This window comes from Mobula hypostoma, chromosome 1 (assembly GCF_963921235.1).
Source record: "Mobula hypostoma chromosome 1, sMobHyp1.1, whole genome shotgun sequence".
Classification (NCBI taxonomy): Eukaryota; Metazoa; Chordata; class Chondrichthyes; order Myliobatiformes; family Myliobatidae; genus Mobula; species Mobula hypostoma.
In genome coordinates, this window is record NC_086097.1 from 25603167 (window position 1) to 25630731 (window position 27565).

General features: G+C 41.3%; 1 protein-coding gene across 6 annotated transcripts in view; it reads right to left on the minus strand.

Moving 5' to 3' along the window:
• LOC134344680 (centrosomal protein of 128 kDa) overlaps positions 1-27565 on the minus strand; it is a 664526-nt gene that overhangs the window by 510083 nt on the left and 126878 nt on the right. For all 6 annotated transcript variants that reach the window (XM_063044801.1, XM_063044787.1, XM_063044794.1 and 3 more), the window contains one exon: positions 9900-9974. In XM_063044801.1, coding sequence (XP_062900871.1) covers positions 9900-9974 — 75 coding nt within the window. The remainder of the gene's footprint in view (positions 1-9899; positions 9975-27565) is intronic.

The following is a 27565-nucleotide window of genomic DNA, read 5'->3' on the forward strand; positions in this document are numbered from 1 at the left end:
CCTTGTATATTCGCGCTAGTTGGTTGGCACAGGTTTTCAGAGCCTTACCAGGTACTCCATCAGGACCTTTCGCCTTGGGAGGGTTCACTCTCTTTAAAGACAGTTTAACATCGGCCTCTGAGACAGAGATCACAGGCTCATCAGGTGCAGCAGGGATCTTCACAGCTGTAGTTGTGTTTTCCCTTTCAAAGCGTGCAGAATCGATGGGCTGAATGGCCGTTCTGCTTCCATCTCTTGTAATCCTAGGATGCATGTCCATAACACCATAAGACATAGGGGCAGAGTTATATCCAGCATTAACCCTCAGCATTATATTCTTGTTTTTATATTCTCATCATCTCAAAATGAATACTAACATTGCATTTGTCTTCCTTTCCACCAACTCAATATGCAAATTAACTTTTAGGGAATGCTGCACAAGCATTTCCAAGACCTTTTGCACCTCTGTTTTCTTTTGAATTTTCTTCCCATTTAGAAAATAGCATACACTATTATTCATTCTACCGAAATGCATTACTGTACACTTCCTTACACTATATCTGACACTTCTTTGCCCATTCTCCCAATCTGTTTTAGACCTTCTGCAGGCTCCCAGCTTCCTCAGCACTATCTGTCTCTCCATCTATTTTTGTATCATCCACAAAGCCATCAATCATGTCATCCAAATCACTGATATATAATATGAAGAGAAGTGGCCTTAACACCAATACCCGTGGAACACCACTAGTTACTGCCAGCTAACCAGGGAGGGGTCCTTTATTCCCATTCTTTGGCCTCCCACCAGTCAGACAATGTTCCATCTATGCTAGTATCTTTCCTGTAATACCCATGGGCTCTTATCTTGTTAAGCAGCCTCATGTGTAGCACCTTGTTAAAGGCCTTCTGAAAATTTCAGTAAACAACACTCACTTACTCTCCTTTGTCTACTCTGCCTGTCACTTCCTCAAATAATTCCAACATATTTGTCAGACAAGATTTCCCCTTAAGGAAACCACACTGACTTTGGCCTATTTTATCATGTGTTTCCCAAGTATCCTGATATCTCATCCTTAATAGTGGATTCCAACATCTTTCCAACCGCTGAAGTCAGGCTAACTGGCCTATGATTTCCTTTCTTCTGCCTTCCTCTCTTGTTTAAGAGTGGAGCAACATTTTCAACTTTCCAGTTTTCTGGAACCATTCCAGAATGTAGCAATTCTTGAAATATCACTACTACTGCCTCCACAATCTCTTCAGCTATCTCTTTCAGAACCCTGAGATGTACTCCATCTGATCCAGGTGCCTTATCTACATTCAGACCTTTCAGCTTCCAAAGCACCTTCTCCTTAGAAATAGCAACTATATTCACTTCTGCTCTCTGACACTCTCAAATATCTGGCATATAGCTAGTGTTTTCCCACTGTGAAGACTGACGCAAAATACTTATTAAGTTTGTCCACCATTTCTTTGTCTTCCATTACTACCTCTCCAGCATCATTTTCCAGTGGTCCGAAATACACTCACGTCTCTCTTTTACTCTTTATATATCTGAAAAAACTTTTTTGGTATCCTCCGACATTATTAGCTAGATTATCTTCATATTTCATCTTTTCTCTCCTTATGGCTTTTTTAGTTGCCTTCTGTCGGTTTTTAAAAGCCTCTCAATCATTTATCTTCCCACTAATTTTTAGAATATTATATGCCCTCTCTTTTGCTTCTATTCTGTCTTTGACTTCCCGTGTCAGACAAGATTGCAACATCCTCCCTTTAGGATACTTCTTCATCTTTGGGATGTATCTATCTTGCATCTTTCGAATTGCTCCCAGAAACTCCCGCCTTTGCTGTTTTGCCGTCATCCCTGCTAGTGTACCCTTTCAATCAACTCTGTAATTCCCTTTACTCCAATGTAATACCAATACATTTGACTTTAGCTTTTCTCTCTCAAACTGTAGAGTGAATTAATAATTATTATTATTATTGTTATTATTAATTCATCCTTCAGTTTATTATTATTGATAATGATAAGAATTATTATGGATATATTAATAATGGAAGACATCCACACGATCTGAGCAGTCTAAATGTTGACAAGGAAGCATCAAACACCTAGCTCAGAATTGGAGATCTCTTCCCAGAAACAGAGGGACCAGGTGGCTAACACAAAAAAAATTATCAAAAATACATAATAAAAGACAAGATGATAAGTGCAGAAAATACATGGAGAAACCAGGAACAATCCAACACATTACAGGATCTTGCAGCAGTTTAACCCAATCTGAATACTTACACAAGCACAATCAAGTGGCAAACATTAATCATCAAAATCTTGCTTTAAAACACAAACTCATAAAAGGCACCATACCTTACTATAAATACAAGCCTGGCAAGCCTGGCTCAGTTTTAGAGTCAGACTTCTACACACTTTATTACAACCAAATCATTATTACAGATAGAACAATCCATAATAACTATCTGGATACATTACAGGATAAACAAGAAAGAACAACTTACTTAACAGATATAACCATTCCAAACACACAAAACATGCAGAAATCAATAAGTGAAAAACATCAGAAATATACTGAATTAGAAGAGGAAATTGAAAGACTGTGTAATGTGAACCGGGTATACATTGTCCCGATCGTAATAAGTACAACTGGCATCACCCCAAATTCACTAAACAACAGCTTTGAACAATTAGGCTTTCACAGCAGTATTTATGTAAATCTCCAGAAAGCCACAATACTAAACACCACTAGAATAGTCCAAAAGTTCCTTGCAATTGAGAAATGAGTGTGCTTGTCTATGTCTGTACCTCAGATTTTAACAGCTTGAGCTGAGAAAAATAAAAATACAATAATAACAGCCTTATTTATATAGCACCTTTTATACGTTAAGTTGTAGACTCAAAGTGCTTTACGAAGATTGTAAAGATACATCAATATAGTCATAAAGTTAAGAGCCAATATTAAATACCATAAGTAAAGACAAACATTACATTGAATAAAGTGTAATCAAATATACCAAATTTACATAAATGTAATCAACATCAACAGACATTAAATAATCCTATACATAGGCCAAATTAAAAGAGTAGGATTTAGAAATATGTTGAAACGTTCTTCAGTACTAGCCTGACGTATCTCAGACAGTAATATATTCCAGGTTTTTGGTGCATAAGGGCAAAAGGCTGTAAACCAGTTCCTAGGTGCTTGGCTCTAAGAAAACTAAGCAAACCAGTATTCGTGGATCTAACATTTTGATTAGTGATGTAAGAGGATAGACACTCCAATATATACGGAGGAGCTAGATTATTCAGAGTCTTATACACAATTAAGAGGATTTTAATATTGATCCTAAAGGACAAAATTAATTTCATTAATCAGTTACAGTAAGTATACATGTATATTGAATAGATTAAAAATAGTGCAAAAACAGAAATAATATATTTTTAATAAGTAAGGTAGTGTTCTTGGGTTTAATGTCTATTTATGAATCATAAAGCAGAGGGGAAGAAGCTGTCTCTGAATCGCTTAGTGCGTGCTTAGTGGGAGAGGAGATCCAGATGGTGAAATGTGTGGATGGAGCCAGGAGGAGGAGAGGGAGAGGAGGAGGAAAATTCACACTTTTTTTTTACGGCTACGAATAACCAAAATTTTTGCTTTTTTTTTTCTTATTTAGTTTCAGGAAATTCAAACTCTTCAATTCTGTAATGATGGTAAGACATTAGACCAGAGAGTTTAGAGCATCAGGGTCATCTGACGTAACAGGCAAATACAGTTGTGTCATCTACATAGCTGTGGTAATTCACCACAAGATTTGAAATAATCTAACCTAATGGGAACAGATAGAGTGAGAACAACAACAGGCCAAGAACTGATCCTTGCAGCACACCACACACAATATCATGGATTTTGGTCTTACAATCACCACACCTAACAAAGAATTTTCCTCCACTTGTACAAAATTGAAACCAGCTTAAGGCAGTACAAGAAAGACCTATCCATTGACTAAGGCAGTTTATGAGACCGTTATAATCAATGCTATCAAATGCTGCACTCAAATACAAGAGAACAGAAACTGATCAGTTACCTACATTGGCATTAAGCAACAAGTCATTAACTACTTAAGCAATGCAGTTTCTATACCATGATTTGATCTAAAATCTGATTGATACTTGCCAAGAATAGAATGCTTATTCCAGTAATCCTTTATTGTCAAACAATAGTTTTTCTAAAATTTTACCTAGAAAAGACAGGTTGGAAATAGTTCTAAAATTGTCCAAAGCAGAGCAGTCTAGATTATTTTTCTTAAGCAGGGGCTTAACTATTGTGTTTTTTAAGGAATCTGGAAAAATACCAGAAACTAGCAATTAATTACGTCCAATACACTGTCAAAAAGCATGCCAGAAATGCCTTTAAAAAAGCCAGTAGGAATAGGATCAAAGTCACAAGTGGTTGGTTTTAGCTGAGTAATTATTTCTCAAAGCTCAGGCAAGCTTATTTTAGTAAATGAGTTTAGTTCATGGTGTTCTATCATATTATGATTACTGCCTCCTAAGGGTTCCTTTACCTTAAGCTCCCTAATCAAATCTAGCTCATTACCGAGCACCCAGTCCAGAATTGCCTTTTCCCCATAGACTCAGCCACAAGCTGCTCTGAAAAGCCATCTTGTAGCCATTCTTCAAATTCCCTCTCTTGAGATCCAGCACCTACCTGATTTTCCCAATCTACCTATTAAAATTCTCCATGACTGTCAAAACATTGCCCTATTTATATGCCTTTTTTATCTCACTTCGTAATTTGTACCCCAGAGGCCTGTATATAACTCTCATCAGGGTCTTTTTACCCTTGTAGTTTCTGAACTCTACCTACAAGGATTCTACATCTTCCAATTCTATGTCACCTCTTCCTAAGGATCGATTTTATTTTTTACCGATTTTATATTTTTACCAACAGAGCCCCCCCACACCCTCTGCCTACCTGCCTGTCCTTTCAATACAAGGTGTATCCTTGGATTTTAAGCTCCCAACTATGATCTTCTTTCAGCCATGACTCAGTAATGCTCACAATCTCTAACTGCACTACAAGGTCATCTATCTTATTCCGTATATGTGCATTCAAATATAATACCTTTAGTCCTGTGTTCATCACCCTTTTCGATTTTGCCCCCATGTTACACTTCAACTCAACCCATTGACTGCAATTTTGCCCTATCATCTGCCAGTCATTCCTATCAGACTCACAACACACTGCATCTACTTGTATACCAACTACCCCATCCTCAGCCCTAACACACTGGTTCTCATCCCCCTGCTAAATTAGTTTAAACCCTCCCAAAATTACACCCTAAGTATTTAGTCCTTGCTGAATCTAAAAACCATGACCTCTTAATCTCTGGATGTTCAGGGCAAGCAATGGATAGGAATTTGGTGGTGTGTTGGACTTGCTTTAATTGGTAATGAGTAATCAGCTTGTCCTCCTTTGATGAATTCTGAAATATAGAAATTTTCTCAGTTTCCAGGTTGCTGATTTTATATTGTGGTAATGTTGTAAGGCTTTCCCTTTCATCAAGTACAATTTTATTACTTTACAGTTTCAGATAAACCTTACCTCCTCCATATGTGTGTGTCTCCTCTCTCCCTCTCGCTCTCTCTTTCTATTCTGTCCTCTTTTCCTCCCTCTCTTGCTCTTTCCAATCATTGTGCAGCACATTATTGTTTCCTTACAGACACTCTATATAGCCATCCATTACCCATTTTTGTCCGTCCCCCAACCCTTCTCCCTCATCTCCCTCCCTTCCTCCTGGCTCCATCCACACATTTCACCATCTGGATCTCCTCTCCCATCTCATTCCATCCGCCCTCCATCACTCCTCAGTAATTCCCATTATCACCTGCTTTACTAATCAGATTCCAGAACTGGATGCCTCTGTGTATCTATTTATCACCATAGAACCATAGAAATTACAGCACAGAAACAGGCCCTTTGGCCCTTCTTGGCTGTGCCGAACCATTTTCTGCCTAGTCCCACTGACCTGCACACGGACTACATCCCTCCATACACCTCCCATCCATGTATCTGTCCAATTTATTCTTAAATGTTAAAAAAGAACCCGCATTTACCACCTCGTCTGGCAGCTCATTCCATACTCCCACCACTCTCTGTGTGAAGAAGCCCCCCCTAATGTTCCCTTTAAACTTTTCCCCCTTCACCCTTAACCCATGTCCTCTGGTTTTTTTCTCCCCTTGCCTCAGTGGAAAAAGCCTGCTTGCATTCACTCTTTCTATACCCATCATAATTTTATATACCTCTATCAAATCTCCCCTCATTCTTCTACGCTCCAGGGAATAAAGTCCTAACCTATTCAACCTTTCTCTGTAACTGAGTTTCTCAAGTCCCGGCAACATCCTTGTAAACCTTCTCTGCACTCTTTCAACCTTATTTATATCCTTCCTGTAATTTGGTGACCAAAACTGAACACAATACTCCAGATTCGGCCTCACCAATGCCTTATACAACCTCATCATAACATTCCAGCTCTTATACTCAAAACTACGATTAATAAAGGCCAATGTACCAAAAGCTCTCTTTACGACCCTATCTACCTGTGACAACACTTTTAGGGAATTTTGTATCTGTATTCCCAGATCTCTCCGTTCCACTACACTCCTCAGTGCCTTACCATTAACCCTGTATGTTCTACGTTGGTTTGTCCTTCCAACGTGCAATACCTCACACTTGTCAGTATTAAACTCCATCTGCCATTTTTCAGCCCATTTTTCCAGATGGTCCAAGTCCCTCTGCAGGCTCTGAAAACCTTCCTCACTGTCTACTACACCTCCAACCTTTGTATCATCAGCAAACTTGCTGATCCAATTTACCACATTATCATCCAGATCATTGATATAGATGACAAATAACAATGGACCCAGCACTGATCCCTGTGGCACACCACTAGTCACAGGCCTCCACTCAGAGAAGCAATTTTCTACCACCACTCTCTGGCTTCTTCCATCAAGCCAATGTCCAATCCAATTTACCACCTCTCCATGTATACCTAGCAACTGAATTTTCCTAACTAACCTCCCATGCGGGACCTTGTCAAAGGCCTTACTGAAGTCCTTGTGGACAATATCCACTGCCTTCCCTTCATCCACTTTCCTGGTAACCTCCTCGAAAAACTCCAACAGATTGGTCAAACATGACCTACCACGCACAAAGCCATGTTGACTCTCCCTAATAAGCCCCTGTCTATCCAAATGCTTGTAGATTCTGTCTCTTAGTACTCCCTCCAATAACTTACCTACTACTGACGTTAAACTCACCGGCCTATAATTTCCCGGATTATTTTTCGATCTTTTTTTAAACAACGGAACAACATGAGCCACTCTCCAATCCTCCGGCACTTCACCCGTAGACAGCGACATTTTAAATATTTCTGCCAGGGCCCCCGCAATTTCAACACTAGTCTCCTTCAAGGTCCGAGGGAACACCCTGTCAGGTCCCAGGGATTTATCCACTTTAATTTTCCTCAAGACAGCAAGCACCTCCTCCTTTTCAATCTGTACAGTTGCCATGGTCTCACTACTTGATTCCCTCAATTCCATAAATTTCATGCCAGCTTCCTTAGTAAATGCAGACGCAAAAAACCTATTTAAGATCTCTCCCATTTCCTTTGGTTCGGCACAAAGCCGACCACTCTGATTCTCAAGAGGACCAATTTTATCCCTTACAATCCTTTTGCTCTTAATATACTTGTAAAAGCTCTTTGGATTATCCTTCACTTTGACTGCCAAGGCAACCTCATGTCTTCTTTTTGCCCTCCTGATTTCTTTCTTAAGTATTTTCTTGCACTTCTTATATACCTCAAGCACCTGATTTACCCCGTTTCCTATACATTTCATACAACTCCCTCTTCTTCTTTATCAGAGTTGCAATATCCCTTGAGAACCAAGGTTCCTTATTCCTATTCAATTTGCCTTTAATCCTGACAGGAACATACAAACTCTGCACTCTCAAAATTTCCCTTTTGAAGGCTTCCCACCTACCAATCACATCCTTGCCAGAGAACAACCTGTCCCAATCCACGCTTTTTAGATCCTTCCTCATTTCTTCAAATTTGGCCTTCTTCCAGTTCAGAACCTCAACCCTAGGACCAGATCTATCCTTGTCCATGATCAAATTGAAACTAATGGCGTTATGATCACTGGAACCAAAGTGCTCCCCTACACAGACTTCTGTCACTTACTCTAATTCGTTTCCTAACAGGAGATCCAATATTGCATCCCCTCTAGTTGGTCCCTCTATATACTGATTTAGAAAACTTTCCTGAACACATTTTACAAACTCTAAACCATCTAGACCCCTAACAGTATGGGAGTCCCAATCAATGTATGGAAAATTAAAATCCCCTACCACCACAACTTTATGTTTCCTGCAGTTGTCTGCTATCTCTCTGCAGATTTGTTCTTCCAAGTCTCGTTGACTATTGGGTGGTCTGTAATACAATCCCACTAATGTGGCCATACCTTTCCTGTTTCTCAGCTCCACCCATAAGGACTCAGTAGACGAGCCCTCTAATCTGTCCTGCCTGAGCACTGCTGTAATATTTTCCCTAACAAGCAATGCTACTCCCCCACCTTTCATTCCTCTGCCTCGATCACATCTGAAACATCGGAACCCTGGAATATTAAGCTGCCAGTCCTGCCCCTCCTGTAGCCAAGTTTCACGAATTGCTACAACATCATAATTCCACGTGTCAATCCACGCCCTCAACTCATCCGCCTTCCCCGCAATACTCCTAGCATTGAAATATATACACCTCAGAAGATTTTTACCACCACTCACAACCTTTCTATCAGCGGATTTGCTTAAACTTTCAATATCATTTATTTTCACCCCAGCCACACTGTCAGCTCTGGCACTCTGGTTCCCATCCCCCTGCAAATCTAGTTTAAAGCCTCCCCAATAGCACTAACAAACCTCCCTGAAAGGATATTGGTCCCCCTGTGGTTCAAGTGTAACCCGTCTCTCTTGTACAGGTCCCACCTGCCCCAGAAGAGGTCCCAATGATCCTGAAATCTGAAACCCTGCCCCCTACACCAGTTCCTCAGCCACTTGTTCCTCCTCCAGAGCATCCTATTCCTACCCTCACTGGCACCTAGCACAGGTAGCAATCCTGAGATTACCACCCTTGAGGTCCTGCTTTTCAACTTCCTACCAAGCTCTCTATACTCACTGTCCAGGACCTCTTCACTCTTCCTTGCTATGTCAGATTCTGCCATTACCTTCACCCTCCCCTCCCCCACCTCCCTCCAACTGCCCTTTTATTACCCAGCCTGCCTTCATCTATTACCCACTTGCCTGCTATTCCCAACTCTACCACACCCATGGAGCAGTCCTTGGAACATCTATCAGCCCTACCAGCCTGTCCCTTTCCTCTTTACAATGGCCATCTTCACTCTACACCATTATCTTGAAGGCTAATTTTCAAGAGAATGGAACTAGAGGTCATAGGTTAACAGTGAAAGGGGAAGTTGAAGGTGAACTTCTTCACTCAGAGGGTGCTGTAATTGTGGGACGAGCTCCCAGAGGAACTGGTAGATATAGGTTCATTGCAACAGTTAAGAGAAGTTTGAATAAGTATATGGATGGGAGTGGTATAGAGGGTTATGGTCCAGGTACAGGTGGATAGAAAAAGGTAGAATAACAGATCAGCATAGACAAGATGAGCCAAGGAGCCTGTTTCTATGCTGTAGTGCGCTATGACTCTATATTCAAAGTTCGAAAGGGTTGAGTTCGAACTGAGTTGAGTTCCTCCAGCATTTTGTGTGTTGCTCAAGAGCACAAGAGAATAAACTAAAATAAAAGACACTTTCACCTCGGTCGATACTTAATTTGGAACTGAGCATTACTCACCTGACTAGCCAGTATTTCCCGACTTCCTTCTGATTGGTCCAGCCTCCGTCGTGTGCGGCTGAGCTCTTGCTCAATCTTAAACAGTACCAAAAATAAAAATGAGCATTCAAGCCAACTACAGTAGGTTTAAAGGGTGGCATATCATGGGCCAAAGGGCCTGTACTGCGCTGTACTTTTCTATGTTCTACAGATGGAACTACTATGCTGCAAACACTACCACACGTTGCTCAGAAACATATACCTAAACTATCTTCCTTACAGTCACTGCCCTCAGTGGAAAGTTCCAGGTGATTGTACTCAGACCACACCTTTATTTATTTATTTATTTAGCGATACAGCACGGTAACGATCCCTGCTGCCCAATGAGCCCATGTCGCTGAACAACACCCATGAGGCCCATTAACTCACCAACCCGTACATCTTTGGAATGTGGGAGGAAAATGGAGTGCCTGGAGGAAACTCACATGGTCACAGGAAGAACGTACAAACTCCTTATGACAGCAGCAGAAAATGAACATGGGTTACTGGCCTCGTAGTAGCATTATGCTAGTTGCTACACTACCATGCAGCCCCAAGATTTAATGGCATTTGCGCATTTCGGACTGCAGGTAAGAGGTTTCTTTAGTTTTTTTCAAAGCAGTTACCTGGTAGGATGCTCACACAAAATAAAGGACGTTGAACCCCTGACAAGATAGATATTCAATAAGCAACACAGACAAAATGCTGGAGTTCCTGATGAAGGGTCTTGGCCAAAACATCAACCTTTTATTTCCCTCCACAGATACTGTCTAACTTGCTGAGTTAGACCAGAAGTCCATAAGATATAGGAACAGAAGTAGGCCACCTGGTCTGCTTCGCCATTCATCCAATTCTTCCAATCATCTCTACTCCCCTGCTTTCTCCTCATACCCCTTGATGCCTTTGCTAATCAAGAACCTATCTGTCTCTGCCTTAAATACACCCATTGACTTGGCCTCCACAGCTGCTAGTGGTAACAAATTCCACAGATTTACCACCCTCTGACTAAAGTCATTTCTCGGCATCTCTGCTCTAAATGGATGTCCTTCAATCCTGAAGCCGTGCCCTCTTGTCCTAGACTCTCCTACCATGGGAAATAACTTTGCCATATCTAATCTATTCAAGCCTTTAAACATTCGAAATGTTTCAATGAGATGCCCCCCTCATTCTCCTGAACTCCAGGGAATACAGCCCAATAGTTGCCAGACGTTCCTCATACAGAATCAGAATCTGGTTTATTATCATCGGCAGGTGACGTGAAATTTGTTAACTTAGCGGCAGCAGTTCAATGCAATACATAATCTAGCATAGAAAAATAATAATAAATAAAATAAATTAATAATAATAATCAATAAACTAGCAAATCAATTACATATATTGAATATAAACACAAACAACAGGAATTCTGCAGATGCTGGAAATTCAAGCAACACACACTGACTCTCACAGCTATCTGGACTATTCCTCTTCTCACCCTGTCTCTTGCAAAAACGCCATTCCCTTCTCGCAATTCCTCCGTCTCCGCCACATCTGCTCTCAGGATGAGGCTTTTCATTCTTGGACGAGGGAGATGTCTTCCTTTTTTAAAGAAAGGGGCTTCCCTTCCTCCACTATCAAATCTGCTCTTAAACGCATCTCCCCCATTTCACGTACATCTGCTCTCACTTCATCCTCCCACCACCCCACTAGGAATAGGGTTCCCCTGGTCCTCACCTACCACCCCACCAGCCTCCGGGTCCAACATATTATTCTCCGTAACTTCCGCGACCTCCAACGGGATCCCACCACTAAGCACCTCTTTCCCTCCCCCCCCTGCATTCCGCAGGGATCGCTCCCTACACAACTCCCTTGTCCATTCGTCCCCCCCATCCCTCCCCACTGATCTCCCTCCTGGCACTTATCCGTGTAAGCGGAACAAGTGCTACACATGCCCTTACACTTCCTCCCTTACCACCATTCAGGGCCCCAAACAGTCCTTCCAGGTGAGGCAACACTTCACCTGTGAGTCGGCTGGGGTGATATACTGCGTCCGGTGCTCCCGATGTGGCCTTTTATATATTGGTGAGACCCGATGCAGACTGGGGGACCGCTTTGCTAAACATCACGCTCTGTCCGCCAGAGAAAGCAGGACCTCCCAGTGGCCACACATTTTAATTCCACATCCCATTCCCATTCTGACATGTCTATCCACGGCCTCCTCTACTGTAAAGATGAAGCCACACTCAGGTTGGAGGAACAACACCTTATATTCCGTCTGGGTAGCCTCCAACCTGATGGCATGAACATCGACTTCTCTAACTTCCGCTAATGCCCCACCTCCCCCTCGTACCCCATCTGTTACTTATTTTTATACACACATTCTTTCTCTCACTCTCCTTTTTCTCCCTCTCTCCCTCTGAATATACCCCTTGCCCATCCTCTGGGTCCCGCCCCCCTTGTCTTTCTTCCCGGACCTCCTGTCCCATGATCCTCTCGTATCCCTTTTGCCTATCACCTGTCCAGCTCTTGGCTCCATCCCTCCCCCTCCAGTCTTCTCCTATCATTTTGGATCTCTCCCTCCCCCTCCAACTTTCAAATCCCTTACTCACTCTTCCTTCAGTTAGTCCTGACGAAGGGTCTCGGCCTGAAACGTCGACTGCACCTCTTCCTAGAGATGCTGCCTGGCCTGCTGCGTTCACCAGCAACTTTTATGTGTGCTACATACATTGAATAGATTTTTTTAATGTGCAAAAACAGACTGTATATTTTTTTAAAAAGTGAGGTAGTGTCCAAAGATTCAATGTCCATTTAGAAATCAGATGGCAGAGAGGAAGAAGCTTTTCCTGAATCGCTGAGTGTGTACCTTCACACTTCTGTACCTCCTACCTGATGGTTACAGTGAGAAAAGGACATGCCCTGGGTGCTGGAGGTCCTTAATAAAGGACGTTGCCTTTCTGAGACTCTGCTCCCTAAAGATGTCCTGGCTACTTTGTAGGCTAGTGCCCAAGATGGGGCTGACTAGATTTACAACTTTCTGCAGCTTCCTTCGGTCCTGAGCAGTAGCCCCTCCATACCAGACAGTGATGCAGCCTGTCAGAATGCTCCCCATGGTACAACTATAGAAGTTTTTGAGTGTATTTGTTGATAGGCCAAATCTCTTCAAACTCCTAATAAAGTATAGCCGCTGTCTTGCCTTCTTTATAACTACATCGATATGTTCAGACTAGGGATCTTGACACCCAGGAACTTGAAACTGCTCACTCTCTCCACTTCTGATCCCTCTATGAGGATTGGTATGTGCTCCTTCGACTTACCCTTCCTAAAGTCCATAGTCAGCTCTTCCATCTTACTGACATTGAGTGCCAGGTTGTTGCTGCGGCACCACTCCACTAGTTGGCATATCTCACTCCTGTACACCCTCTCGTCACCACCTGAGATTCTACCAACAATGTTGCATCATCAGCAAATTTATAGATGGTATTTGAGCTATGCCTAGCCACACAGTCATGTCTATATAGAGAGTAGAGCAGTGGGCTAAGCACACACCTGAGGTGCACCAGTGTTGATCGTCAGCGAGGAGGATATGTTATCACCAATCCGCACAGACTGTGGTCTTCCAATTAGGAAGTCAAGGATCCAATTGCAGAGGGAGGAACAGAGGCCCAGGTTCTGCAACTTCTCAGACAGGATTGTGGGAATGATGGTATTAAATGTTGAGCTATAGTTGACGAACAGCATCCTGACAGAGGTGTTTGTGTTGTCCAGGTGGTCTAAAGCCATGTAGGGAGCTGTTGAGATTGAGTCTGCCGTTGACCTATTGTGGCAACAGGTAAATTGCATTGGGTCCAGGTCCTTACTGAGGCAGGAGTTCAGTCTAGTCATGACCAACCTCTCAAAGCATTTCATCACTGTCGATGTGAGTGCTATCAGGCGATAGCCTTTAAGGCAGCCCACATTGTTCTTCTTAGGCACTGGTATAATTGTTGCCTTTTTGAAGCAAGTGGAAACTTCTGCCCATAGCAGTGAGAGGTTGAAAATGTCCCTGAATACTCCCGCTAGTTGGTTGCCGTTCCCTTTCATTCCTGGAATCATTCTAATGAGTCTTCTCTGAACCCTCTCCAAAGTCAGTATATCCTTTCTATAATAAGGAGCCCAAAACTGCACACAATACTCCAAGTATGGTCTCACGAGTGCCTTATAGAGCCTCAACATCACATCTCTGCTTTTATATTCTACCTCTAGAAATGAATGCCAACATTGTATTTGCCTTCTGTACCACTGACTCAACCTGGAGGTTAACCTTTAAGGTATCCTGCACAAGGACTCCCAAGTCCCTTTGCATCTCTGCATTTTGAATTCTCTCCCCATCTAAATAATAGGCTGCCCGTTTATTTCTTCTACCAAAGTGCATTTCCAACATTGTATTTCATTTGCTACTTCCTTGCCTATTCCCCTAAACTATCCCAGTCTCTTTGCGTACTCTGTTTCCTCAACACTACCCGCTCCTCCACCCCCCTTTGTATCTGGCAAATTTAGCCACAAATCCATTAATCCCATAGTCCAAATCATTGACATACATCGTAAAAAGCAGTGGTCCCAACACCGACCCCTGTGGAACTCCACTGGTAACTGGCAGCCAGCCAGCCAGAGTAGGATCCCTTTATTCCCACTCTCTATTTTATGCCGATCAGCCAATGCTCCACACATGCTAGTAACTCCCCTGTAATTCTATGGGATCTTATCTTGCTAAGCAGCCTCATGTGCGGCACCTTGTCAAAGGCCTTCTGAAAATCCAAGTACACCACATCTACTGCATCTCCTTTGTCTACCCTGCTTGTAATTTCCTCAAAAAATTGCAGTAGGTTAGTCAGGTCGGATTGTCTTTTCAGGAAACCACGCAGGCTTTGGCCTATCTTGTCACATGCCTCCAGGTACTCCATAATCTCATCCCTAACAATTGATTCGAACAACTTACCAACCACTGATGTCAGGCTAACAGGTCTATAGTTTCCTTTCAGCTGCCTCCCATCCTTCTTAAATAGCCGAGTAACATTTGCAATTTTCTAGTCATCTGGTACAATGTCAGAATCTATCGCCTCTTGAAAGATCATTGTTAATGATTCCACAATCTCTCCACCTACTTCCTTCAGAACCCGCGGGTGCATTCCATCAGGTCCAGGAGATTTATCCACCCTCAGACCAATAAGCTTCTTGATCACCTTCTCAGTAGTAATTTTCACTGCACATACTTCACTTCCCTGACACTCTTGAATGTCCTGTATACTGCAGGTGTCTTCCATTGTGAAGACTGATGCAAAATCAGTTCCTCTGCCATCTCTGCGTCTGTCATACAATATCTCCAGCATCATTTTCTATTGGTCTTATATCTACCCTCTACTCCCTTTTACCCTTTAAATACTTAAAAAAGCTTTTAGTATCTTCTTTGATATTAGTCACCAGCTTCCTTTCATAATTCATCTTTTCCTTCCTAATGACCTTCTTAGTTTTCTTCTGCAAGTTTTTAAAAGCTTCCCAATCCTCTATCTTCCCACTAGCTTTGGCTTCCTTGTATGCCTTCTCATTTGCTTTTACTTTGGCTCTGACTCACTTGTCAGCCACAGTAGTGTCCTTCTTCCATTCAAAAATTTCTTCTTCTTTGGAATATATCTGTCTTGCACTTCTCTCATTTGTATGCAGTTCCTCCAGCATTTTCTGTGTGTTGTTCTAGATTTGCAGCATCTGAAGAATATCTTCTAAAATATCCAATGAGTTTTCAAAGATTTTGTTCTTAAGGCACAGGTGATGCTGCAAGGTCCCACAGATGGTCACCACACTTGCCCCAATACAGTAAAAAACAACTTTTTATTGTGCAGTGTCGGTAGACATTCTAAAACATTGACACTTTAATCTAAAACAAATTGTTTTGGTTGTAACATATCAATCTACAGTTGAAAAACTCTGCTTAGCCACTTCAAGGGGCATTTATTGTCAACCAATTAATGAACTAAAATCCTAATTGTGCATGATGGAAATCAGTGTGATGCGCTTCTATACCGCCAGGGACAAGTTTAAGGAGAACCTAACATGATGTTTTCCCTACACATATGAATATTTCATATATGTATTCCCCACACTTGAATATTTCAGCTAAGAGTGTCCCTGGTTTATTGGCTGGAAAGAGCTATATGACCTGAGTTTAAGCAGTATACAAATAGAATCATAGGGTCATACGGCTTGGAAACAGGGCCCTTTGGCCCAACTCGCTCACACCAACCAAGGTATGATTCCCCTAAGTTGGTCCCCTCTACCCACATTTAGTCTATATCCTTCTAAACCTTTCCTATCCATAGTTATCCAAATGTCTTTTAAATGTCGTTATTGCACTTGCCTCTCCTACATTCTGTGACAGCTCATTTCTTATTAGTATCATCCTCTATGTGAAGTTGTTGCCCCACCGATCCCTTTTAAATCTTTCCCTACTCACTTTAACCTATGCCCTCTAGTATTTGATTCCCTGTCCCTGGGGAAAAAACTGAGCGTTCACCTTATCTATGAACCTCATTAATTTCACCCATCAGTCTCCTATGTTCCAACTAATAAAGTCTTAGTCCATCTAACCTCTCCCTATAACTCAGACCTTCAAATCCTAGCAAAATCTTTGCACTTTTTCCAGCTTACTGACATATTTGCTATAACAGGGTCACCAAAATCATACACAATGCTTCATGTGTGGTTTTACCAATGTCTTGTACCACTGCAGCATATCATCTAAACTCTTACAGTTGATTACCTTATCGATTAATGCCAGCATGTCAGATCTGTCTTCACCACTCTGTCTTCCCCGATGCCACTTTCAGCAAACTATGTACCAGTGCTCCGAGATCCCTCTGTTCCACAACACACCCCAGGGAACTATCATTCACTGTACAAGAACTACCCTGTTTTTACTTTCCAAAATGGGTTCATCCAAAGCCAAAACCAGAATGGGTTTCCAATCAAAATGCAAAATTACACAACATTTGGGAATCCTTAGCCGACTTACTCAGCTAATGAAAATCCTTCTGTAATCTTCATTAAATTTCTTCATGTCTTCACATCTTGTACCATCAAATGCAAAAATGTCAGTGGTAAAGACATTTTTCTTGAGTTAGGAGCCAAACTGTGATGCTCTGGAAGCTTTCTGGACAGGGAGTGTGCAATGGTCACTTAACATTTCCCCATTCTATCCCTAATCTCATCATGATTTTCATAAAGGATTTGTCCCTTTTCAAAGTTTTTGTTCATTGTTACTTTTGCTAACATATTTCTGATTTCCCTAGAGAAAAAAAATTTTACCTGAGCAACACACACAAAATGCTGGAGGAACTCGACAGGTCAGGTAACATTTATAGAAATGAATCAACAGTCAACATTTCATCTTTCTTCACCACCTCTTTAGTCAAGAAAGCACAGCAGAGTCTCCATTTTGAGGAGATTGGGGTGAGTGAGGCATCCCCCCCGCCATTCCAACTATTTTTTACGGGAACATCATTGCGAGCATCCAGACCTGCTGTATCACTGTCTAGTATGGGAATTGCAAGTCATCTGACCACAAGTCCCTTCAGAAGATTGTGAGGACTGCTAAGGATCACCATCAGACATGTTTACCAGGAGCGCTGCATATGCAGGGCCCTTAGTATCATCAATGATCCTTCCCATCCATCAATGATCCCCCTACCGTCAGGCAAGAGGTATCATAGCATTAGGATAAGGACTGTTAGGATGGAATATAGCTTCTTCCTTCAAGCTGTGAGACAACTGTTCTGCCTGCCACCAGCCAAGTCTCATCGCTTACGAAGCACCAATTACATTGAATTGTTTACTTTTTAACTTACGTCGTAAATGCACCATATTATTTATTAACTTATTTGTGGTAATACATGCTGTGTGTGAATTATATATACTGTCTTGTGCACTTTAGTCTAGAAGAATATTGTTTTGTTTGGTGGTATACATGTGTATGGTTGAATCACAATAAAATTGATCTTGAACTTTGGAGTGTGGAAGGAAACGAGTGGATCCAGAGGAAACCCACACAGTCAGGGGAGCACACAGAAACCGCTTATAGACAACGGTGGGAATCAAAACCCAATCTTACAGCGGGGCTGTAAATTGTTGCACTAACCACTTTGCTACAGTGCCACTCTGCTGTCACAAACACTATAGCAACTTTAATCAGGGACAAGTGCTGGGTCAAAAATACAAAAGCTACTCTTGGAGACACCATTTTGCTGTTAGCTACACAGAGACAATACCTTGCAAACAACTTTACTGAATAATATGAAGTTACTGATTTTAAACCAAGAAACTTGCCACATAAAGTAAAGGCTTGTCCAGTCAGTCCAGGTGCACTTTCAACAAGATGATGTGTTTATTATTCAGTCAACTGGCATTCAATCTCTCAGCCATTGAAAGAAAATTCATTCCTTGAGGTTTAGAGTTGCCGGCATCCCCGGAATTATGGGAAGGGGAGAGCGGTATCACAATTTTCCATTACACAAAGTTGCATTACCTGAGCATACAGCAAGAAATATGGATTGAAAGAAAATAAATTTTGTTTTGATTTATTTTGTTTCCCCCACATAAATTCTGTGAGAGTGAGATTTAGTCCGTATCTCAAATTTCTAGGTGTAATTTGTGCACTCTGTAGGGGCAAACTTTAATAACCCAAACAGCTGTAATGCAAGATACACCTGTGCTTTTTAAGTTTTTAAATTACTTTCTCTCTGCTTCTGATTTCTGATTCTGAGCATTATCTACATGTGAAATCACCAATTTTAATTTCCACTGCCTTTTCAGTATTTATGCTATTAATTTTGTTCAATAATTTGATTGGCTTGCCCTATTCATTTGGCTCCCAGATGTTCACTGTTCAATGCTGATGCTATCAGCTTACTTCTTTCAATAACTTGCCACTTGAAAATCTCAATGTGCTGGGAAATGTTTAATTAACGGTAGAGTTGTTATATTCACTCCGACAGCGAATTATGGACCAATGAGTTCTATTTGAGTATGATTTTAAACTTCAGTTGAAACAACTGCCATAATAAAGATAATCCCTCTAGTGATTTTACATTATTGCTGTTTGTTCATTTGTGAAAGAGAAGCAGCACTGTATCACCACTTTAATATTCTACATACATTTACACATTGAAGAAGCTTAATAACTTCAAAGATCCATTAACACAAAAAAACATTTTATTTAAGCACAATGCCAGAATACATTTCCCCCCAGTAATTCTGCAATTGTGATCTAATTGCCTGCATTTGAAAAGAATCTATTCTTTAAGATCTAAATATAAATGATGTGTATGTGCCCAAGTACAGTAATTATATCAGAGACTGCAACTTGTACAATATGTTCTTTAGACTCAGAATTGCATTAGAGTTGTAGAATTACTGGATGAATCATGGATGATTCATAACTGAATGACAATACGTTTATATTGCGCCCATTACAAAAGCTGCAGGTGATCTCAAAAGTTCCCATAATAATCCTAAATTTACAGCAATTTGAGCTTCAGAAACTCTGTCACTCTATCGTTAACAGAGAGATGATTAACAGAAGGGTTATATTTCCAAATTGACATCACTGAGAAGGCAACACAGGACTATACTACACAGAACCATTATGTACATGGCCATGTCAATTACAGGACAGTAATACAAATGTTGTGGATAGTGAAGAAGGTTGTCATAAGTTACAACAGAATATTGTCAATGTTCAAGGTTATAATGGAACATTGACAGGATGCAGAGCGGGGCTGAGAAGTGCCAAATGGAACTGGAGAAAGATACAGGGTTAATGGCTGGACCCTCTATGGGGTTCATATCCATAGATCCCTCACAGTTGCAGTGCAAGTTAATTGGATTATTGGATTAATATGTATAGTATATTGACCTTCATTAGTTGGAGGATTTAATTCAAGATCCATGGGGTAATGTCGCATTTCCATAAAACCCTAGTTAGACCACACTTGAAATATTGTGCTCATTTCTGGTCGCCTCATTATAGGAAGAATGTAGAAGCTTTAGAGAAAGTGCAGTGGGGATTTACCAGGATGTTGCCTGGATTAGCGAGCATGGATTAGAAAGACTGAATGAGCTAGGGCTCTTCTGTTTGGATAGAAGGAGGATGAGAGGTGACTTGATAGAGGTGTACCACAGGCATAGATCGAATGGACATCCAAAGACATTTTCCCAAGGCAGAAGTGGCTAATACAAGGTGGCATAGTTTTAAGGTGATCTTAAGAATGTTTAGGGGAGATATCAGAGGTAGAATTTTTACACAGAGAATGATAGGCTCTGGTAGAGGTAGTTACATTAAGAGCATTTAGGTACATTAAGAACATGTATGATAGAAAAATGGAAGGCTATCTAGGAGGGAAAAGTTAAATTGATCTTAGCATAGTTTAAAAAGTCAGCACAACATCACAGGCTGAAGGTCCTGTGTGTGCTGAATAGTTCTATGCTCTATGCCCAGTTCTTAGAAGAGCTGCTTAATATTAAGAAGGCTGTGTCTGCTTAATATTTTTAAAAGGAGATTAATAACTAAAGCATCAATTGAAGTATAATTGACTGTAGGGGAAGTTGCAATATCATAAATTTTCAATGAGAGTTTGCCAAATTTGAAATGCAAGATGTTCAACATCCTTCAGTAGCATAATGCACTTCTAAGGGCAACCAAAAGATTTAACAAGACTACACAAAACTGCATCTGTGGGAGAAAAGTGATTGTCAACATTATGGTCATTTCATCACAGTCATCTCCTACATTACCTGAGGGGTCCATGGACCCCAGGTTGTGAATCCCTGCTCAAGTAGGTTGTTATTTGGTTAAAAAAATTAAACCGATTAACTTCCAAACATGATTCTGCAATAAATTTGTTTATTTTTTTCTTTTTAATTTTTTTCTTCTGTAGACCATCTGCGGGGCTGTTAGCATTCAAAATATCCAAAATGAGGTGTGACAAGTAACAATACTGCAATATTGCAAGTAACAAAATTGCTGGAATCTAGGACGAAAAGATGCTGCAGGAATTTAGTGGGACTGATAACTTCCATAAAGGGAAATGGACAGTTGACATTTCAGGTCAAGATCATTCATCCAGATTGATGAAGGATGTCGATCGCAAATATAGGCTGTCCATTTGCCTCCACAAATGCTGCCCAACCCACTGATTTCCTCCAACTTTGCTCCAGTCTCTTGTTTCCAAACAGCTGTAGGAACTTAGAGGGACAGGCAGCATTTGTAGAGGGTAAATAGAGAGTTTTAGAACTGAACACTATCCCCAAAGGTCAATTATTGATCTGCACCCACAAATGCCACCTGACATGCTAACTTCCTCAAACAGTTTTTTGGTTAAAAAAAAATTAAACTATTTAACTTCTAAACTTGGTTCTGCGAGAACTGTTCATTTTAATTCTTTCATTTTAATTTTCTTTCATTTTAATTCTTTTTCTTTCTCCTGTTTCTTCTCCGATTGTCTAACACTTTCCTCTGACTTCCTAGATTTCCACATTCGATACAAATCGTAAATAACATCTCCTCTTTGCTGACAATCAGAACAGGTGCACCGCAAGGATGCATGGTTAGCCGACTGCTCTACAGTCTCTACGCTCATGACTAGACACAGCTCACATGCCATCTATACTGTAAATTTGCCAATGACACTACTGTTGCTGGCAGAATCTCAGATGGTGATGAGGAGGTGCACAGGAGTGAGATAGATCAACTGGTTGAGTGGTGTCACATCAGCAACCTTGTACTCAACATCAGTATACCCAAAGACTTCAGGAAGGAAGATCAGAAGAACACCCATCAGTCCCCATCGAGCCGTCAACACTGGGAAAGGTGAGCAGCTTCAAGTTCCTGGGTATCAACTTCTCATTGGATCTATCCTGGACCCAACATATTGATGCAATCATGAAGAAGGTACACCAGCAGGTATACTTCATTAAGCGTTTGAGAAGATTTGCGATTTCACAAAACATTCTAGCAAAATTCTACAGATGTACCACGAACAGCATTCTGACTGGTTACATCACCATCTGGTATGGGGGCTCCAAAGAATAGGATCAGAAAAAAAATGCAAAGGGTTCCACTCCATCATGGACGCAGCCAACTCCATCATGGATGCAAGCTTTTCCACCTTCAAGGAGATCTTCAATAGGCAGTCACTCAAGAAGTGGCATCCATCATCAAGGATTCTCACCATACAGGACCTGCCCTCTTCTCACTTCTACCAGCAGAGATGAGTCACAGGAGCCTGAAGACACACTCAACACAAAACAACACATTTCATGCCAATGATAATAAACCTGATTCAGATACTCTTTTATCAAATCCTTGTTCTCTACCATGTTCTGAGATTGAAGTAATCCCTAAATTATGTACATTGCTACACCAATGAAATGTTTCCAAGAGTTGATAATGACCAGCAAGTCAATCATGGGACCTTTCACACTCAAAATATTCAAAGTAAGGAGTGATAAGTCACAATAAACTGAACAGCCTATAAATAATCTATCTCATCTATTCCACAATTCATATTATTTCAAACTAAAAAAAACTGTAGAACATAGAACAGTACAGCACTGGACAGACCATTCAGTCCATGATATTGTGCTGTCTTGGTGCCAATTTAACCCCAAGTTTATTGTCATCTGACTGTACATATATACAACCAAATGAAACAACATTCCAGACCATGGTGCACCCACAAAACATGTAACACACACAGCTCATAAACTAAAATATTACCATAAATAAGATTATAAAACACATGTCAGGATGCTGTTCATCCACTATAGCTCAATAATTAATATCATTATTCCCACAATCCTGATTGAGAAGTTGCAGAACCTAGGCATCTGTACCTCCCTCTGCAATTGTACTTCCCTCTTCCTAACCGGAAGACCACAATCTGTGCGGATTGGTGATAATATCCCCTCCTCGCTGACTATCAACACTGGCGCACCTCAGGGGTGTGTTTGTAGCCCACTGCTCTACTCTCTATATACACATGACTGTGTGGCTAGGCATACCTACAATACCATCTATAAATTTGCTGACGTTACAGCCATTGTTGGTAGAATCTCAGGTGGTGACGAGAGGGCGTACAGGAGTGAGATATGCCAACTAGTGGAGTGGTGCCGCAGCAACAACCTGGCACTCAATGTCAGTAAGACGAAAGAACTGATTGTGGACTTCAGGAAGGGTAATAAGACAAAGGAACATATACCAATCCTCCTAGAGGGATCAGAAGTGGAGAGAGTGAGCAGTATCAAGTTCCTGGGTGTCAAAATCTCTAAGGATCTAACCTGGTCCCAACATATCAGCAAGACAGCCGCTATACTTCATTAGGAGTTTGAAGAGATTTGGTATGTCAACAAATACTCTCAAAAACGTCTATAGATGTACCGTGAAGAACAATCTGACAGGCTGCATCACTGTCTGGTACGGCGGGGGGGGGGGGGGGCTACTGCACAGGACCAAAAGAAGCTGCAGAGGGTTGTAAATTTAGTTGGCTCCACTTTGGGTACTAACCTGCAAAGTACCCAGGACATCTTCAAGGAGCCGTGTCTCAGAAAGGCAGCGTCCATTATTAAGGACCTTCAGCACCCAGGGCATGCCCTTTTCTCACTGTTATCATCAGGAAGGAAGTACAGAAGCCTGAAGGCACACACTCAGCGATTCAGGAACAGCTTCTTCCCCTCTGCCATCCGATTCCTAAATGGACATTGAATCTTTGGACTCTACCTCATGTTTTTTAATGTACAGTACTTCTGTTTTTTGCACTTTTTAAAATCTATTCAATATATGTATACTGTAATTGATTGATTTACTTATTATTTTTTTTCTCTTCTATATTATGTATTGCATTCTGAAATGTAATTCAAAATGAAAGCACTACAGGTAAATGGCAAACAGTACAGTAAACAGTACTGTCCTAGTGATTAGACCTCAGGTGGCAGGGTATTCATTAGTTTCGAAGCCTGAGGGAAGAAGCTGTTACAGTCTGGCAGTCCTAGTCCTGATGCTTCTGTACCTCCTTCCTCATAGCAGTGGATCAAAAAGATTGTGGGATGGGTGGTGGGGATCCTCTACAATGTTTTTGACACTTTGTCTGCAACGGTCCTAGTAATTGGCACAAATGGGGGTGGGGAGGGGGACACCAGCGATCCTCTTGGTGGTTTTAACCATCCTCTGTAGGGTCTTACCGTCTGATGCCTTGTAGCTTCCGTATCACACAATGATGCAGCCAGACAAGATATTCTCAATGGTGCTTCTGTAGAAAGTTGCTGGAATAGGGCCATGGAGCCCTGCCTGCCTCAATCTCCTCAGAAAGCGTAGACGATACTGTGACTTCTTAACTACTGAGCAAGTGTTATAGGTTCAGGTTAGATCATCCATTATGTGCACACTAAGGAACTTATTGCTCTTCACTTTTTCCAAAGCACGGCCATTGCTGTTCAATGCAGAGTGATCAACATGTGTCGTCCTGAAGTCCACAACCATCGCTTTTGTCTTGGCCACATTGAGACTCGAGTTGTTGTTCTCACACCTCTTGACAAGCTTCTCAACTTCCTCCCTGTATGCCGACTCATCATTGCTGCTGACGAGGTCCACCACTGTTGTATCATCAGCAAACTTGATGATGCGATTTGAGCTGAATCTGGCAGTGCAGTCGTGAGTCAGCAGCAGGAACTGCAGAGAGCTGAGCATATAGCCCCAGGGACCACCAGTGCTCAACATAAAGGCACCTGAGATGTTGCTGCCAACTCAGGCTGACTGGCGTCGTTAACTAAGAAGTCCAAGATCCATTTGCATAGAGGGTTGTTGAGTCTCAATGAGGAGAGTTTGCCCACCAGCCTCTGATCGTGTTAAATGCCAAGCTGAAGTCGATGAACAACATCCTGTTGTATGGGAAATCGTTTTCTAGGTGAGACAGGTCATACTGGATGGCCAAGGCTATGGTATCATCAGTGCACTGGTTTGAGTGATCAGCGAAATGGAAAGGGTCCAATGTAACTGGACTGTGGCATTTTATATGATCCATTACCAGCCGCTCAAAGCACTTCATGATTGTTGAAGTTAGTGCCACTGGGTAGTAATTGTTGCTCTCTTGGGCACCAGAATGATAGTGGCTGCCTTGAAGCCTGCAGGATCAGTAGACTGTTTCAAAAAGATGTTAAATATGTCCATTAATATATCTGTTAGCTGATCCACACAGTCCCTCAGCACTCGGCCAGTATGTTATCCAGCCCCACAGCTTTGCTTAGGTTTATCTGGCTAGGATCCTCCTCACCTCAGCTGCAGCCAGAGAGGGTGCCTGTTCCTCGAGGGATAAGGGTCTTTCCTCAATATCACATTATAGGCTGAATGCCTTCTATGATTTGGTTATTCAGTACATCAAATCATAGAAGGCATTCAGCCTATCAGAAAGAGAGGCATTGGTGTTCCCCTCCTGTGTATCATCTATATCCCTCCATTCCCTTCTTAATCATTTTATCTTTTATCCCCACTCTCCACCCTCCATTAACAAAAGTTATGAATAATTAAACAAAAGGTGAGGATTTTCCTTTAACCTGTAGCTCTAGCTATGACTTTGAAAGCTAAAATTTATATATACTTTTTAAAAGATCGGCCTTTTATGGGTGATGTGGGCACAACTATCTATGCTGGTACATGATTTTTCCGACAACAAAATGTAGTTGAATGTTTCAAAAAGAAAATCAGAACAATATATTCTGCCCAATTCAACCACTATATTCAAACAAAGGTTCTTTAAGGGTCTAATTTAAACCTAGAGTCTTTATACTGTACAACTCAAACTACTTAATAATTCAAATCTATCTGACACAAAAGGAGCTGAATCATCAAGCATAGAAAATATATTTGATGGTACACTTGAAAAGATAAAAGCTTACAAATGAAAACTCTGAACTGAAAGCAAAACATTCTAAATCTTCCAATTCAACTGGACAGCCACCATAACTTGAAAGTATTTCTTAATCCATATGAAAATAAACATAAAATCAGTTTCACTGATATCAAAATGAAATTATCTTCTGTGAGGATTGATAGTGCGATCACTTGAGTTCAGTATGATGGTCCACTGAGGGGTTTACGGGTTGTTAAGAGAGGATTCCCTTAACGAAGAACACTTGTGCGTGACTTTAACGAGTTGAGGCTGATGCATGGGCAGCCAACATGCCAACCTTGACAGATCATGATCAGGGCCCAGTGGCATGGAATGCAAGACGACTGGGAACCCTTCACTGCTGCAGCCTTCCTCCACCTTCACTGCTGTTACGATGTGTCGTCATCAACCACTGAAGTCTTGGATGGATCACTCTTTTTCTGGAATCACCCCCTTAAATTTACCATCATGGATGGCCTACTAGGAGCTAAGCTGCAGACGGCATTGCTCTCAGGATCTCAGGAACCGACAAGTCTCTCCACCATGACAAAGTGACAATCCTTGGAGAAGTGTGAGCATTATCTGCCACTGTAATATAGTAATGTCCAAACAAATGTGCAAAGCCAAATAACTTGTACAAGAAACAAAACACCCTCTGTAACTTTCATCACAGCACACGTTGCTTGAAGCAACATGTATGGAGGATACAATACACAGGATTGGAAAAAGCTGCAGAGGGTCATAAACTCAGCCAGTTCCATCATGGGCATAGTCTACCCAGCATCGAGGACATCTTCAAACGGCGAAGCCTCAAGAAAGTAACATCCATCATTAAAGATCCCCACCACCTAGGGCATGCCCTGTTCTTATTACTACCATCAGGGAAGTAATATAGGATACTGAAGAAGTTCAAAGTAAATTTATTACTGAAGTACTTATATATCACTATATACTGACATCATCACTATATCTTGCGGGCATACTAGGGTGAAGAAGCTATTTAAGAACAACTTTCTCACTTCCCCCATCAGATTACTGATCAATGCATGGGCCCAAAAACATTCCCTCAACATTTTGCTCTCGTTTTGCACAACTTATTTAATTTTTACATTTCTTATTATACTTACAGTATGTTTTATGCACTGGACTGGACTGGACTGCTGTTGCAAAACAACACAGTGAGGGGGTCGGGGATTGTTATCGTGGCTGCTTTTTGCTGCAGGGAGCGGGGTTGTGCAAATATTGTTTTTTTTTCTTTTTGGTCTCGAGGGGTAGTTGACGTATTTTCTTTCATCAACACACATGGTCTTTCTGTATTTAATGCCTGTCTGGCGTGGACAAATATCCGAGCTGTATTGCACATGCACATTTTGACAGTAACATTTGAATTTTATGACGTATGTCAGTGATAATAAACCTGATTCCAATTCTGAGATCTCGTGTAGAATTACATCAGTATATAATTAGTCCATTGTCATCTGTCAAAAGGTAGATAATATTTTCTTTTCAAATTAATAGTAATTAATGGAACTTCTTTCTGAAAATGACACTTCAAGTAGATAAAGTTGGGAAGAAGATGCAGCCTACATCATTCAGAGTCAGGAAGTTGTGTTACAGCTGTATAAAGATTTGATTACACAAGAGACTGCAGATGTTAGAATATGCAGCAACAATTTGCTGGAGGAACTCAGTAGGTTGAGTAGC